Genomic DNA, 17,467 nt, shown 5'->3' on the forward strand with positions numbered 1-17,467 from the left:
AAAATAGTAAATAGACAAATCTATCAGAAACTTTGTAATAGTGATCTTATTTTTCCCCAAATGACTCTAAACTCAAGCTTTATTTAAGATTATAAATATGTAGTTAACTTGGCAGCTCTGCTAAGGAACAAAATTTGAGTAAATAAACTCTCATTTATGGAAGTATATCTGCCAGTGGATTCCAGAATTGGACACATTTAACTGTGCTTAGCAGAATTTAGTTAACCTAGTCTTTTAAAATTTTTTTTAAAGTTAGTCAACCTTGAAAGTATTAATCTTAAAATTTTTTAGACTGAGGACTGGGAAGGTGACTCAGTAAAGTGCCTACCCTATAGTCATGAGGACCTGAATTGGATCCCTAGCACCCATGGAAAAAGCTAGGCTGGTACAGTACACCTGTAGTCCTATTGGGGATCAGAAGTAGGAGCCCAAGAGTTCCTTGGCCAGCTAGTCTTGCCTAACCAGTAAGCTTCAGGTCCGGAGAGAGCCTGTCTCAGAACATGTGGTTGAAGTGGGAGAAGACACCCAGCATAACCCGTTTACATGTGCACGTGCTCCTACACACTAGACATACAAGGGTTTTCAGTCTGGTTTATAAATGTCTTATTGACGGTACCCATCTCCATGTCCATCACTCAGCCGTGATACAGGATACAGGCATTCACTAGGCTTTGATAGCTCATGGACGCAGAGCACATGTTGTCCCCAAAGGCAGAGTACAGGATATTTTTGGATTTGGTACTGTTCTCCCTTCTGTTAATTAGAGGCATTCCCAGTACTAGACATTTAGAATAAAAAGTTACAGTCATAGATACTTTGACAAAGATCATCCCTTCAGGATGAATGTTAAATCATTTAAATACGAGAAGTAAGTTTTACTTCAGATATTTGATTTAATGTAAAAAGTACATTTGAGATTTTCATTTTAAAGGTATTGTTTCTAGAAAACAGCTCAGTTTAATGATTTAATTATGCAGTGTGTAACCTTGATCACCTATTGCAATGTGAACTACTACATTAATAGGTGATACTTTTTAACATATGAAAACAAGACATAAAAGAAATAATATAGTTTCTTTCTGTTCTTCAGTTGTGCCCTCAGCCCTTCTTGTTTAGTTCTTTTTGTTTTTCAAGTTTTTATTAAATCCATCTCAGTGTTCCTTGGTTGCCAGCTTGTCTGCAGGTTTAGTGAGGCACACTGGTAAACCCTGTCTGTCATCCAGGAGGCCGAAGTAGGAGCTGCTTTTGAAGCCAGCCAGGATATGTTGCAAGTCATTCCAGACAAGCAAACAAACCAACAGTGTCAGAACTAGTCTCACCAACTCAGAAGCCCAGAAGCTCAGAATACCCAAGATACAATTCACAAACCACATGAAACTCAAGAAGAAGGAAGACCATAGTGTGGATACTTCTATCTATCTTAGAAGGGATGAACAAAACACTCATGGAAGGAGTTACAGAGACAAAGTGTGAATTAGAGACTGAAGAAATGACCATCTAGAGACTAACTCACCTGGGGACCCATCCCATTTACAATCTCCAAACCCAGACAATGTTGTGGATGCCAACAAGTGCTTGCTGACAGGAACCTGATATAGCCCTTTCCTGAGAGGCTCTGCCAGTGCTACACAAATACACAGGTAGATGCTCACAGCCATCCATTGGATGGAGCACAGGGTCCCCACTGAAGGAGCTAGAGAAAGTACCCAAGGAACTGAAGGGGTTTGCAGCCCCATAGGAGGAACAACAAAAGGAACTAACCAGTACCCCCAGAGCTCCCTGGGACTAAACCACCAACCAAAGAGCACACATTGTGGAACTCATTTCTTTAGCTGCATATGTAGCAGAGGTGGCCTAGTCGGACATCAATGAGAGGAGAGGCCCTTTGTCCTATAAAGGCTCTATGCCCAGTGTGAATGGGCCAGGAAGCAGGAGGGGGTGGGTTGGTGAGCAGGAGGAGGGGGGGAGGGTATGGGGAGGGTGTTTTTTTTGGAGGGGAAGCCAGGAAAGGGGATAACATTTGAATTGTAAATAAAGAAAATATCCAATAAAAAATCAGAATTAAAAATAAAAAAATTTCAAAAATGAAATACTATAGCACAGGCATGACCAGAGGCCAGACAATATAGGTCATTCCTCAATGAAGGCTTTCCTTTGAAATGCCTCTAGGCTATGTCAAGTTGACAATCCTAACCAATGACCATGGTAAGATACGCACACACACACACACACCCTGAAAAGATCATTCTGGTTACAGTGTAAAGCCAATATGCTGTGGAGATTAAGCAACAATGACCTACTTATGAAGCAGTTTCAGAAATTCTAGAAGAACAATAATGGCTGTTTAAGACTATGTCTTAGGATAAAAAATAGATAGTAAAGGCATTAACATATGAAGAATATTGGGAAGAAGGGTTTCAGCAGGAGAGAGGGTGGTAGGGGATGGAAATGCCTCAAAGACAGCGGTGCTATGTGTGACTTGGCAAAAGAATTTTTTTTAAAGTGACACAAAATGCAAAGGCACTGCTTTGTGATGAGATCCCACTTTAGGATGGTGTCTTCATAGCATCAGCTATGCATGGTTTCATCTTCAGAATCTTACAAGGAATTTTTCATTAAACGTAGATTCTTGATTGCTTGCTTGGAAAGACATATATTGGCCATATAGAATTTGTAAGCAAAGATATATTTTTGTTCTTACTGTAATCAAAATTATACATCTCTAACACATTCTTCTTTGCAAAGGGATGAAATTCTGTATATTACTCACCAAGAAAATGTACCATTATCATTTAAGGTTTGAGAAGTACCATAGCATCTTGCTACAACATTTGGCAACAAAAAGCAAGCATGCACACTTTTACTTTGCTAAGACCTAGAAAGGCTTAAAAGATATTAAAGATTCTTTGGGGACTCAGCTATGTTCCTTTACCCTTCCAGATGAAAATAACTTAAAAAGGCAGACTATACAGTATTTTTCACATAGCTAAAAGCTGGAACTGTTTTAAGTTTTATTACCTTTTTTTTTTTTTTAATTTTTGTGGTGCTGTGGATTGAGCCTGGATCTAGACACATGCTACATAAGCATTCCCCTGTTGAACTGAAGCCCCAGCCCCAGAGTGGGTGTTTTAGAGGACGTGCTCTGTACAGGCTTAGGAAGTGAAAGCTACAACAACTACCATAACCTGGTTTTGTCGTGAGTTCATTTACTGAACTCTTGGGGTTGGTTGCATTGTCTTGGAGACATACAAGAAGGACACTAACTCAGCATATTAGAAAATAGCCCATCACGTGTGTCTCTGTGGCCCCCAACCCTCGACAACTACAAAGAAAATGAACTGAGTTGAAGTGGTGGTGGAGGTTAGGAGGGCAGCAGTTACTCTCTGACATTTTCTAGTTATAGCCTAATCTCTGTGAGATTTGTATCTCTAAGTCAGTTTGTAGGTAGTTCTAAGATAAAAATGAAATATGGTTTAGAATAATTCCAGTAATTCCAGCCCTTTGACAGAAGCAAATGCATGCTATAGTTTTTTTTTAAAAAAAATTCCTCAGTTAAAAAAGAAAAAAGATACTGAAAACAAGGACCAACCCCAACAATTGATGACTGAATTGGATCCCCCACTGATTTTATACCTTATCTCCCAATATTCTAGTCCTTGAAACATATTAATTCAGTCAGTACTCACAACTGTGAAACAGGAGCTACTTACAGGTGAGTAACTAAGCACAAAATGAGAAAGTAACATGGTCAAGGCTAGTAGATGAGCCCGTGTGAATCTTGTATTCATGTTTTTAACTGTTTCACCGTGCTACTTAAGAACAAGAAAATGAGATGATGAAGTTTTGCCATTAGCATTGAAAGGAAAACAATTTAGAAACTATATTTGTTTATAGATATTTACATTTGTTATATATATTTGTATGAAGCTGGGCGTGGTGGCGTATGCCTTTAATCCCAGCACTTGGGAGGCAGAGGCAGAGGAATTTCTGAGTTCGAGGACAGCCAGGGCTACACAGAGAAACCCTGTCTCAAAAAACTTAAATAAAAAAAATAAAAATAAAGTTTAAATGAACAAGTTATACTAGAAAATTAGTGAGCAAGAAGATGATCTGAAAAATAGGTTAACGGAAAGAGAGAAGGATAGAAATATAAGAAAAGATTGGAAAATTATGGCAGAAAAATGCTATTTTCCTGATGCTTTTCCTCTAGTAATGAATGGGTGTGCTGACTGAATGCTTTGTTGCCTCACTAACACTTCCATGCCATTGCCTTCTAGCAAGTGAATTCTGTCCTTGTGATAAGCTCTGAGCAATTTGGGGTGCAAGTGGGAAATTGTGCAAACTTCTAGGTCATGAATAAGGAGGAAAAGTATGGGCTTTCTTTTCTTGTCTTCATCCCATGGACTGACAAGAATGTAACTTGGTTGGTGAGCTATTGGGGGGAGGGTATGCGCATAGAATGTAATGCTTTAAGAGTGATAGGATAAGATATAAAAGTTTGTCTTGTATATTTCTAAACTGCTAAAGAAGCCCTGGACTATATGAGTGGGGGTGGGGAGGCTTGAATAGTCCCTAAGATGATATATGTTCTCAGTAGAGCAGCTTTGTCTACATCCTAGGAAGAGGTTTAGCAGTTGTTTGATCAGAATAAAAGTCAAATAGAGATAATATTTAAGGAGATTAAGATTTCATATTTCCAAAACATTAAACATTAGGTCCTTAGCAAGCGAAATAGAAATCTAAGACTAAATACTCAGTTAGAACCACATTCAAAATAGCCAGAGGGGGAAACTTTGAAAAGATCTGCCATTACAACAGCTGAGTTACTGAAAGGAAAACAGAAACCAAGACAATAGACAATGTACTGAAAGTAACATCTATTAAAGCTAAAATACCTTTCAAAAGTTGTGGTAATGGAGAGCAACATAACCTTTAAAACAAAAACTGGGACTGTTTATCACTAATTGGATATCCTAAAAAAGATTACAGAAGATAAAGTTTAGAGATAAACAATCATTGATGCTTGATGGAGAGTTCATTATTAGAGAAGGGGCTAACCATGGTGGCATATGCCCATAACCACAGTGTTTGGGTACTGGAGCATAAGAATTGCTATGAGTAGTAAGTCAGCCTACACTACAGAACACAATCTAGTCTCAAAACCCCAAAACAATCATGAACTGTGTTCATGAGGAAGAGGGAGACTTTCTTCAGTGGTGTAGCCCACTCCTGTGCCCCTGTAGCCAGTGGGTTACAGAAATAAATACATCAATAAAAAGGGGGTGGGGTGGACAAAGAATGAGAGAGAGATTGAAATTGTATTAGGATTCTCTAGAGGAACAAAACTAGTAGAATGAATATATATTACAAAAGAGACTCACTAGATCGGTTTATATGATTCATGGTGTGTAGTCTTGCTGTGTCTGTTTAGGTACTGGAGAAGGTGAGAGCCTTATAGCTGATCAGTGCACAAGGGTTGACCCAATTTGTCACTGAAGGTCTAGAAGACAAAACAAAAACAAAAACAAAAAAAAACAAAAAAAAGGAAAGAAAATTTTCCATGTATAGAAATGCTCATCATTACCTTTTTCCCAAGCAAAGGAAAACTTTTATATAACAAAGCCAATCCTCAGGCAATCAATAATTCTTTGTTAATGATCAAAGCCTTCATGATTCAGTCCCACTTCTCAATTATTATACTCTTAAGATACAACTTACATTTCCAACACATGAGATTGGCAGGCACTCAGATCACAGCACTCTCCTAGCGGATGTTCCCTATCTTTGGTTTTCTTCCACACTCTGGTCTCAGTGTAGACTCAGTAACTTACCCTTATTTTAAGCCATGCTTTTTTCTTCATCCCATCTACCACCTTTTTATATAGATAATCATGTTTTTTATAAATCTCTAATATATCTTTTTTATAAACAGTACAACCCTGAAAAGTCTTTAGACATTTATTTGGCAGCTTCTTGCAGGGTCTATCATCTGTTTCTTTAGGTTTTGTTATTCTCTTAAATGTTTTTGTCTCTCAAATAGTTTTCTCAGGTCTGTAGTTATCTTTTCTCATCTAAATGAAATTACCCCTCCACCTGTTATGAACTTGCTTAACATTAGCTTCTCTAACTCATCTGTAAAGCTAAAGATAATTACTTGTCTATAACCCCTGTTCCAGGGATCCATTACCCTCTTGTGGTTTCCTTGGATACTGCATGCATATAGTGCACAGACACACCTTCATGCGAAGCACCCTTATACATAAAATTAAGTCCTTTTTTGTTGTTGTTGTTGTTTTTGTTTTTCGAGACAGGGTTTCTCTGTATAGCCCTGGCTATCCTGGAACTCACTTTGTAGACCAGGCTGGCCTCCAACTCAGAAATCTGCCTGCCTCTGCCTCCCGGGTGCTGGGATTAAAGGTGTGCACCACCACGCCCGGCTATTGGAAAAATTTCAAGTTTAAACAACTATGGAAAATATAATGTCAACAAACTAGATGAATATACTTTTAAAATCACTAGGAAAGATGCCAAGGAATGGCTCAGTATAAAGTGAGTGCTACACAAGCACGAGGACCTGAGCTTAGATTCCCAGAGCACACAACTAAAAAGCCAAATATGGTGGTGTGGTCTGATAGTGCATGCCTGTAACTCCAGGACTAGGGAGGTGGGGACAGGCAGAAGGGGAGTTGTGGTGGGGATAAGAGGCAAACTCTAAGGGCTGCTTGGCCAACCAGTTCTACAAAACAGTGAATTCCAAGTCCCCTCTATATAAGGTGGAGAACAATAAACACAGATATCTGACATCAACTTCTAACTTTAACATATATAAGCACACTTATACCCTTCACACACCCACATCTACCCCATAAATTAACACACACACACACACACTCATTCAATAAGACTCAGAAACTGAACAATCAATACTGTTAGGTCCAAATCAGGCCCCCAAAATGGCAATGCTAGTAACAATGTTCTAAATAGCAGGATTCTGACAGGTAAGCAGGATTGTTATATTGGGTAAACAGAAGCTTAAAGTAAGCTCTCCTCCGGAATCTCTGTAAGGTGGGGTTTTATTTACCAGGAAAACCATGACCTCCTTTATCTGCTCACAATGGTCAACTACTTCAGACAAGAGCATCTACATAGCCCTCATCAGCCAAAGATTCCCCCATCCTACTAACTACCATATAAAATCCACTTGCTTTCCAGCACACCACTATTCTCAGAGGCAGGCTGGCAGTTTGCTCCCTCATTAAACCTTTCTTTCTACCCACACAGTGGGCCAGTTGGGTGATTTCACTGCACCCTCACTTACAAACAATAAGAGAGTGGTAAATAAACAAAGATATTAAGAACAGTGCAAAAGATATCACACAACGAAAAGAACCCTGACCCCAGTCAATGCTGACAAATACAAAAACTAGAATAAAATATACTTAACTTAGATGTGGTAAACAAAAAACTGTTTTAGGTTGGGTTTTTCTGTTTTTTTGTGTTGTTTTGCATTTTCCTGCTTAAGTATTAAAATATAAGAACTTCTTTAATCACAAGCCACCAGAGATACACAGGGTCATGGAGTCTCTTCAAACACTACTGCAAATAAAACTCCACTCCACTTCTGGGCAGCTGAGCTATTAGAAGTTCTTTCCATTGCTCTGGGTCTTGTAGTGGTCACTAGCTGGCTTCAGTTCTGTCCACTGCTATCAATACAACAAAGAGAATTCCTCCTCCATTTCCAGACTTATAACATTTGAACAGGGATTTTTTTCTCTCTTTTTTTCTTTCTTACTCTGTGTATGTATTCCTCTGCAGTAAGCAGTCTTCTTTTTTTCCGTTACTGCTCTGGTTGCTTCTATAAAAGCATCCATCTCTCTTACTCTTTTTATATACACTCTGTGCTTAGGATGTGGTTTGAAGGCAAGGTAATATGCACTATTAACAAAACATTTGGTTCAATACCCGGCACTGTACAAACACAAACCAAACCACCTCAAAAGTATGCCATGGTTGCTTAACACTAATAGAAGTTACTAGCTTTACCAAAAAAAGGGGTCACTATTACCTTAATTTACAATTAGGTTACTCGAGTATTGGAGGCTGCTTCTTCATTTTTGGCTTTCGATATTATGTTAAAAGTGCCTATCTGCGAAGTGCTACAGGTTAAGTAGAGTCTGTACTATAAAGATAGTGACTGTGTCTGGGTTTTTTGTTTTGTTGTTGCTGTTGGATTTTTGTTGTTTTTAAAGGGAAAAGCAGCACTAAGTTATAATTCATTCCCAGCGTCAACACTTTTTGGTACAGGTAGAGACCCCAACAATCCTTGGGTTCAAAGCTTTTCTCTGCCTTTTCCTTATACACATATTAATTAGAAACATAAATTATACTCTTTTAAAGAAATGTATCCATATATAGCATCTAAATAAATCTTTGTCAAAAACTTTAATAAGAGGCTGGGTGTGGTGGCATACATTTTTACTCCCTTCAACTAGAAGGCAGAGGGAGGTGGATTAGAGGTCACTTGGTCTATCATAGCCAGTTCCAGGCCAGCCAAGGTGAGATCCTGCCAAACAGACAAACACCACTTGAATGATAGTTAATTCATCCATTAAATCCTTAGAATTTTCTAAATATTCAAGTTAAAGATTTCCAAAGGTAACAGCAAAATTTCTATTGAGTTTCACAAGTGGTCATGGTAGCTTTAATATATAATTGTGACAATAAAATAATTTACCATTAAATTTATTCACTAACCAAAACAATGGTATTGTGATAGTTAATCTTGGTTGTCAACTTGATTGGGTCTATATGTGTAGCCCTGGCTGTCCTGGAACTCACTTTGTAGACCAAGTTGGCCTCGAACTCAGAAATCCGCCTGCCTCTGCCTCCCGGGTACTGGGATCAAAGGCGTGTGTGCACCACCACTCGCAGCTTAAATCTTTTTTTTTTTTAAATGAGGATAATTGGGATAAAACTGGGAATACTAAGAATGTTGTGTGGATTAAAAATACTAACATATATGAAGTGCTTATTATGCACGGTGTATTACACATTGTAGGCAGATAGCAATAGGTTGCAGTTAATTTTCTTTCTTATGTTCTGTTCTAACATTTCTACCTTTTCTTGTTCAGTCCTCCAGATATATTACTATTTCTTCTGATAAACTGTAGCAGGGTTTTGTTTTTGTTTTTAGGATATATAGTCTGGTGAAACACAGTTGGCATACTTTACCCTTAGGTTCTGTATTCAGGGCTTCAATCAGCCCTGAATAAAAAAAGTATTTCTGTACTAAGTATGTACACTTTTTTCCTTATTATATCATACCTTAAATAACATGTAATGGTAATTTGTATAATATTTATATTTTCTTAAAGATGGTCATAACATTAATATTTTGTCAGGAGTAATCTAAAAATGATTTAAAGTATATAGGAGATCTCCATGAAGACAGTTTCTTGAAAGATACAGTGTTTCCTTACTTGGCAGTGATATGTTAGAAGGAACTCCCTTTAGAAGAAAGATACTAACTCCAGTTACTCTTACTGATAATTTATATGTATGTGCTTGTTGTACAAGCTATTTTATTGTTTTTATAAATGTGCTTCTATGTATGTATATTCACAACCCATGTTATGTACATATAGTATATGAAAAATGACTTTGAAAGTTAGATATATTAACCATTTTGTTAAGGAACAGAGGCTAATAAATATTCTGTTGTTGGAGAATCCCCCCAAGTAAATTGATCATCTCTGAATTCTTTCCATAATTCCTGTTCCCCTAGAAAATTAGGAGGCATTTGGGGAATATAACCAAGCTCACTGTTTGCTGTATTGTAACTACGTCATGAGAGACACATATTTGAATTAGGGTACTGGTGAGTTCACACAATGATTGCAGTCCCCTTAGAGGCCTGGATAAGGACAGACAGAGGAAACCATCAGAACTGTCCTTGGGTAAATGCAAGAACCACCAGATCTCCCCGTTTCTTACGTCTCTATGATAACATGTAGTCGTTTTCAAGTCCTCTTCTTAGCTTTCCTCTCTTTGCACCGAGTGTTCCTCAGTCAATTTCATAGACTGCTGTGGTTTTAATTGCTGCCATTTTTCTAGGCCCTTTCAAACTCGAGTTTTAAAAATAGCTATCAAAAAAAAATAGCTATCAAATTCTGTTACGTGCTTTTCTCACAGGAATCTCAAATTTCCCTAAGCAGTGAACCTGCTTCAGTTGCAGGTGCCCTGTCAGCCACTTTTTTGCTCAAACTAGGTACCTAGAAGTTGTGTTTGCCTTTCTTCTTTCTCCTTAACAATCATCTCTCATCAGTTAGAGTCCTGAACCTTCAAAAGAGCATAGTCTCCTTCTCAGTCTAATGCTGCTGTAGAGGTCTCCATCAGGTCTCACTGAATTGCCAATGTGGCTTCCTAACTCCTTTACTGTCGGTCCATGTTATGTAAATATAAATGTAGTTGTAATAACATGAAGAAAAATCACTGTATCAGGGCTGGAGAGATGCTCAGTGGTTAAAAGCACTGGCTGCTCTTGTATATGACCCAGGTTTGATTCACACACCTTCATTGTGGCTTACAAATATCTGTAACTTCAGTTTCAGGGGATCTGGTGTTCTCTTCTGGCCTCTGTGGGCACCGGGCATACAGGCATGCAAACTAGCAGAACACCCATGCATTTAAAACAAGTAAACAACTGTTTTCTATTTGGGTAACTAGGTAAAATGTAAACTATAATAGGGCAAGTGCCTTTGCACAAGTCTATGCTCAGCTTCACATTCCATAACTTTTTTCTTTGTGTGGCAGGATTTCAATATGTAACCCTGGCTGACATAAAGGTCACTACGTAAACCCAGGCTGGCCTCAAACTCACAGAAATATGCCACTTGGGTGCTAGGGTTAAAGGGGTGAACTACCTCACCAGCCATAGTTTGTTTTTTGTTATTGTTGTTGTTCTGTTTTGTTCTGTTTTTAGCCATATGTTGAAAACATGAAGAATATCACTAAGGGATTTGTTAGGTTTTTCTGCCAACGTGTAAAATTTTTGAGGTGTCTAGTGCATGCTTGCTGTTTCACCAAGAGGCAACCCTATTTCCTATCACTGTGTAAACCCTGAGACTGCAGCAACATATTTTCTTTTCTCTCATATTATGTTCTTAGCTTTATCTCATGTAGTTCAATATCCATGCTTGGTAGCCCTTTTGATACATTTCTAAGAAGTATATTTTCAAGTGAATTGCTCTTGATAGTACTTGGAATTTAATCATACTGAGAAAAACCAGTGTTTGCATAGAACATGCACCTAGACCAGAAGACTAAGTATATTGACAGTTCCCCATCAACTCCATGGTTAGTCATTGAGTGAGAGCTTGGCTTACTATTGGTCCCAAACTCAAGTGTTCCCTCTGAGGATTTCTGGGACTTTCAGAGCCTAGCTCCCTTTCCTCTGGTGTATTTCCAAAGCTGCCTGAATTCTTCCTCCCTGTAGCACAGCCTGAAAAGTATCTTCAGATAAAAAGCCAAGGAGTCATGAGTACGTTCTGTCTTTCTTATCTACACATTTCCATCCTCGTTGTTGATTTTCTCCTGTCTAGAAAAATTATCTCATTTCCCTCGGTGTTCTAGCAGTTTTCTATAGGGTGAAAAGTCTTACTTTTGTTACTCTATATCGACCATTAGAAATTATTTTCTGGCTTTTACTTTGTAAGATAAGCTTATAATCCATTTATTTTTTCAGCTCTTTGGATGTTAGGTAGTGCTCACTAATCCCTGTTGATACACGTTAACAGTGTCTTTTCATCTACTATTTATATCCTAAGAATTTTCAAGCTGACATTTCACACCATTCAGCTATAAAATAACAATGAATAAAATATTTCAGAAGTACTATATTTTGGGGGCAAGTAAAGTAGCATGTTGATTATATTAAAGCTCATGTGTCTCTCCAAATTATACCTTTGAAAATAATTAGGGTCATGGGTTGTAGTTTTAAGACTATGTTGATTTTAATGCCCTGTTTTCTGGTCATTCTTCAAAGTAACATGTACAGGCTTAACAACTGATGCCTAGTTAGAGCTCGTCTTCAGTAAATTAAAGAGTCTGGGACTGGTCCTATAAAGCTATTATTGAAAACTGTATGATTTTTGCCCATAGCCTCTGTTTTGGTTAGATAATGCCAAAGGGAAAAAAATTAAAAAGCAAAACCCTCTATTTGATGCTACATTCTTAATTTGTTTTGTAAATTTTTATTTTTATTTTTTGTTTTGCAGATTGTCAATATTTAAACAGAGCGCATCATGCGTGAGTACAAGCTAGTAGTCCTTGGTTCAGGAGGCGTGGGGAAGTCTGCTCTGGTAAGTTAGCCACTAATCAGTATTAACTAATACACAGGATGTGGACAGTAGCTTCTTATCATGCTTCTAGTCAGTAAGGAAAAATGAGGCATTGTTCTTTATAAACCTGCTATTTGTAGCCAAAGAGGTATAGCGTTAGACTGGCAAGTTTCTTACATTTTTGTATGCCAGCTACTTATTGGCCACCAATATTTGTGATTCAAAGTGGAATGCGATTTTTATTGTCAGAAAAATGTATATTCCATTGGGGGAAAGTTTAAGGATTGTCTCAGAGTAGATTCTCCTTTACCTTGCATGGAATAAAAATTACTTTTTACATATATGAGGTACCATGCCAGCCTCTGGGGTCACAACAGCAGATAAAAAGTCTCTCATGGAGCTCACAATATAACAGAAAAATAGATTGTAATAATATACAATTAAAGAGCTACTTGATGCTCTGAAAGAAAAATTCAGACTTTTAAGGGAGAGACTGGCAAGTGGCCCTTAGCTTTGACAACTGCAGGAAAGACCAGAATAGCTAGGCATGAATAAGTGGGAGAAAGTGAGGTGACAGGGAGTTGGGAGCTCACATGACTTAAAGATGGCTATGAAGGGTTTCTTGGGGTGCTGGGAAGCAGGTGAGTTAGCCATATATTTCATTTAATAAATGGACTTTAACCTCTGACATTTAGAAGAGTAGGAGAAAGTTGGAAGCTAGTTAAGTCCACTAGATTGCTTGATTAGGGGCATGCTAGTGAAGAAGAGACATGTAGATGCTTGAAGATGAAATAGAGGAGGTAGACCTGAAACTGATTGCTCACTGGGGAGTGGGGTGGAAGAGTGAAGGAATAGAAATGCAAAGTCTGATACAACATACTCAAGTTGCTCCAGTAAAATACATCAAATACACAAATGAATCTTAAAGAGTTTAAAAGGGGCTTGTGATGTGGTATTAATTGCCATGAATATGTCGATCATATTTAATTTCATGAGAATTCCATTACTGTTAGCCTGTTGGGAATATGAATTAACACCTTTATGGAAATGAGTTTTTAAATGTATGTAATTTGGGGGAGGGGAGAAAAGGGTCTCGGTGTTAGCCCAGGCTGACTTTGAAATTGATAATCCTCCTGCCTCAGTTCCCCAAGTGCTAGAATTACAAATGTGTACCACAACATAAATGTGTACCACAACTTGGCTTTACATATAACTTTCAGTCTAGCAATTTCTCTCTGGACTTTTTTTAAAAGATTTATTTTTTTATGAGTATGGGTGTTTTGTATGTACTGACCTGTGATATCAAAGATGGAGCATGTATAGGGAAGAAAGGTTCTAGTTAGGCTACCATTTATGTTTGATTTTTCAAAAAGCTGTAGGGATCAGGGCTTGAGAGATGACAGGACACTTAAGAGAAAACACTGTTCTTGACAAGAACTTAAGTTCAGTTATCAGAACCCCAGTTGACCAGCTCACAACACTGAAGTTCAGCCCCACAGGAACCTGAGCCATCTTCTGGCCTCTGTGGGCACACACATATTAACATAAATACTTATAAATAAGATCGAAATGATTTTTTAAAAAAGTTAGAAATGCTGAGAAGAGGGACCTATGAAATACATGGGTTGTTGTTGTAAATAGATTGGGTAGATGGAAACAAGGATGGTAATAGGATAAAGAAATAAGTTAAATTCCATAGGCGCAAACAAAACTGTCCAGGGAGAGCCCAGGACTGAGTTCTGAATAGGTGTCAACTGTTAGAGTATAGATAGGATTGAAATCCCCAGTATAGAGGAAGGTCTCTGGTACTTACTGTGTTTGAATACATTGATGTGTCTGTTTAACTGCTCAGAAGTCAAGAGAGGAAGCAGAGCGGGGCATGGAGTTGGCTGCACATCATAAAGGGAACAGCTTTGCTCTGGTGATGTTGCTTGCCATAGCCATGCTGGGCCAAGCTGAGGAGAAGGAAGCACTGTGGAGACAGTTAAAGTCTGAGTGTGGGAGCAAACAGACAAGGGGGAGACGCTCCAGGGGGCACAGGGTCAAGAAGAGTTTTCTGTTTCACTCGGGGATTGAAGGTAGAGAACATTTGTATCTTGGAAGCAGTGATCCAGTGGAAAAGAAGATATGACATGAGGGAGGAGGAGGAGCAGAACTAGTATGGGTGTCAAAGGAATAAAATGAAAATAGAGACAAAAGAATGAGAGAATGCTTGAGAAATGAGGAGCCAAGACAGAGGAATAATGAAAGCTTACTCATCATAAATAAGTGCTGAGTGTGAGCTGGCTGTTGCTGTTTACAGGTGCCAGTCATGTCCAGCTTGGGGGCAGTGCTTTGACTTTCATGCCTCCTGTGCCTAAGCATTGTGACAGTGGAGGACCTAGGCTACATCTTAGCATTGGGACCTTGTGCACCATAAGAACGCCATATCCTGGACCATATTTTGAGACCTTCTCCTCTAGGCTGCCCTTGTTTGAAAGCCATATTGGGCTTTTTCCTATCTATGTCATAATACAAAGTGATTAAACCCTTGATAAAAATGAGGATTAAAAGACTGTACCTGAGGAGATAGTTTAGTGGGGAAGAGCTCTTGTTGTGTACATATGAAAAACTACATTTAAATAAATTCCCCACAGTCATACCTGGGTGTGGGCATACACACATCTGTAACTCCAGTGATGAGCATGTACATGCATGCGTGTGTGGGTGCATGTTAGTTGTATGTTGAAGAAATAAGTCTAGAATTGATAGAGTAGGACATCCAGTGTCCTCTAGTCTCTGCACACATGCATGAACACACAGTGTTTTAAGACACAGTACCATGGTAGAATGTTTGTCTACCATGTCTGGGGTCCTGGGTTGTATCCTCAAAACAGAGGAATGAAAAGAGGGAGAGAATGATTAAAAATTTTACCATGATTATATATCGAAGTTCCTTTAGTTAATTTAAGTGTAGATGACCTTAATTTGCATGTTTGCCTTTGTTTATAGGCAGGGATATTGCAGACACTGTTTTAAAACTGCCTAGGATAAATCTCAGAATTATTATCTGTACTTGCCATTTAGTGAATGATAAATGTTCTTTCTAGTGTACATTCAGATATGTTCACGCCGTATACTGCAGATGAGAGTACATCATTCTCCCCCACCTGGATGGCCAAGGCTCTCAGTGGATTTTTAAAACCATGGGTTGTACTGAACTCATATATTCACATATGTACACTACTTAGTCATCTTTATTTTTTTCTGGTGTTACTTAGACAGCCCTTGTTTTCTGTGACTAGGGAGTACTTTCCACTGGAAAAAGTAAGACTTAAGAATCAGAAAGATGGGGCTGGAGAGATTGCTCAGTGGTTAAGAGCACTGGCTGCATTCCAGAGGTAGAGTTCTGTTCCTGGCATGCAGGTGTACGTGCAGATAAAGCACTCATATACGTAAAATAAATAAGTCTTTAAAAAAAAAAAAGAATCAGGCTGGGCGTGGTGGCACACACCTTTAATCCCAGCACTGGGGGTGGGGGTGGGGTGGGGGAGGCAGAGGCAGGCAGATTTCTGAGTTCGAGGCCAGCCTGGTCTACAAAGTGAGTTCCAGGACAGCCGGAGGCTATCCAGAGAAACCCTGTCTCCAAAAAAAAAAAAAAAAAAAAAAAAAAAATCAGAAAGATGATGTATTATAAGTTCAGCTGGCAAATGGGAAGTATTTCTGGGGTACAAGTGAAACTTAACTGTGATTATAATCTAATATTGAAGCAAACAGATATTCAGTGACATTAAATTTCCTTAATTCTTCCTTACAGTTTAAAGATATAAACATTTGGAACCTTTGTTTCTGTCCTTTTGGACAGGAAATTATATATTTTTTAATGAGCTATATAATCTTGCTGTCTGTATCCCTGTATTTTAAGATGTAATGTAATCATGGTTAAGCAGTGTAGTAGCACTATTGACAAGTTCTTAATATGACCATCACTTTTTGTAATAAATGTGTTCTTAGTTTATGTGTGCTTTCTTACTGGATATAATAATGATGATTTATATTTGTTTTTATCCAGAATTTCAACACAATTCCATTTATTCTTTACAATTTTTAATGTAAAATAACACTTAAGAACATTTGATTTTTCTTTCAAGTCTTTAACTCTGGTTTGTTTGTTTTCTCCTCTCAGACAGTTCAGTTTGTTCAGGGAATTTTTGTTGAAAAATATGACCCAACGATAGAAGATTCCTACAGAAAGGTAAAATGCAAAACAGTGTGTGCACGTGGGAGTAATCTTTACAACTTTCAAACTTGGTCACGGGATTGCTTTTTTAAATAGTTTTGAGAATTAATAGAAATTTGCCTGTGCTGTTTTTAGAAGTTTCACCTGGATAAAACATGCCTCACTGGATACTGCTTAAGAGAGCACTCCATGTGCTGCTGCTGCTGTGTCTGCTTAATAGTCCATTCTCTGCTGCATACATTTTCCCAGTGGGAAGTTTAAGTAGAAAAATATTACGAATGAATAATAGGCACATTTTTAACTACTGCTTGTTAACAAAACCTACATTTATGGTTGAAGTTATTCATTAACTTTTTTTTACTTGGTTTATAGAAAATTTAAGGATATTTGCCTTTAGATTATCAGCAGTATTTAAAATCAGTGTAATGGTGCATGGGAGCACCTGTCATGTTCCTCAGAATCTGTGGAACATAAATTTTTTTTATTTAGTTTTAGTTTGGCATAAGATTAAAGATGTATTTATTTGTGTGTGTGTGTTTAATGTGATTTTTTTCTTAAATTTTTGCATTATTTAAATGCATTTTATACATCAAACATATTGATAATATTGAGCATTTTGAGAATCAATAATTCATAAAAATTCATTCAACTTTTATATGTATATCCTTTCATACCCTAAAAATCTCATTAATGAATGTTTAATACTATCCCCAACTGAGGGTCCTATAGCTAATATTGAGCACTAAATTGTTTCAAAACATACAAAATATTCTTTGGGAATTAAACATAGTAAATAGCCTAAAATAATAAAAATGAATCATTTTTTAAAAAGATTTATTTATTTTATGTAAGAACACTGTAGCTGTCTTCACACACACCAGAAGAGGGCATCAGATCTCATTATAGATGG

At 37.8% G+C, this 17,467-nt stretch overlaps 1 protein-coding gene across 1 annotated transcript in view; it reads left to right on the forward strand.

The window, feature by feature from the left end:
- Nucleotides 1-17,467, forward strand: part of Rap1a (RAP1A, member of RAS oncogene family) — an 83,361-nt gene that overhangs the window by 41,953 nt on the left and 23,941 nt on the right. Inside the window, exons 2-3 of the mRNA XM_021157561.3 lie at nucleotides 12,276-12,359; nucleotides 16,504-16,572. Of these exons, the coding sequence (XP_021013220.1) occupies nucleotides 12,303-12,359; nucleotides 16,504-16,572 (126 nt within the window). The 5' untranslated portion in view covers nucleotides 12,276-12,302. The remainder of the gene's footprint in view (nucleotides 1-12,275; nucleotides 12,360-16,503; nucleotides 16,573-17,467) is intronic.

The sequence above is a fragment of the Mus caroli genome, unplaced genomic scaffold (assembly GCF_978045245.1).
Source record: "Mus caroli unplaced genomic scaffold, Mus_caroli_1 scaffold_3, whole genome shotgun sequence".
NCBI classification, from domain to species: Eukaryota; Metazoa; Chordata; class Mammalia; order Rodentia; family Muridae; genus Mus; species Mus caroli.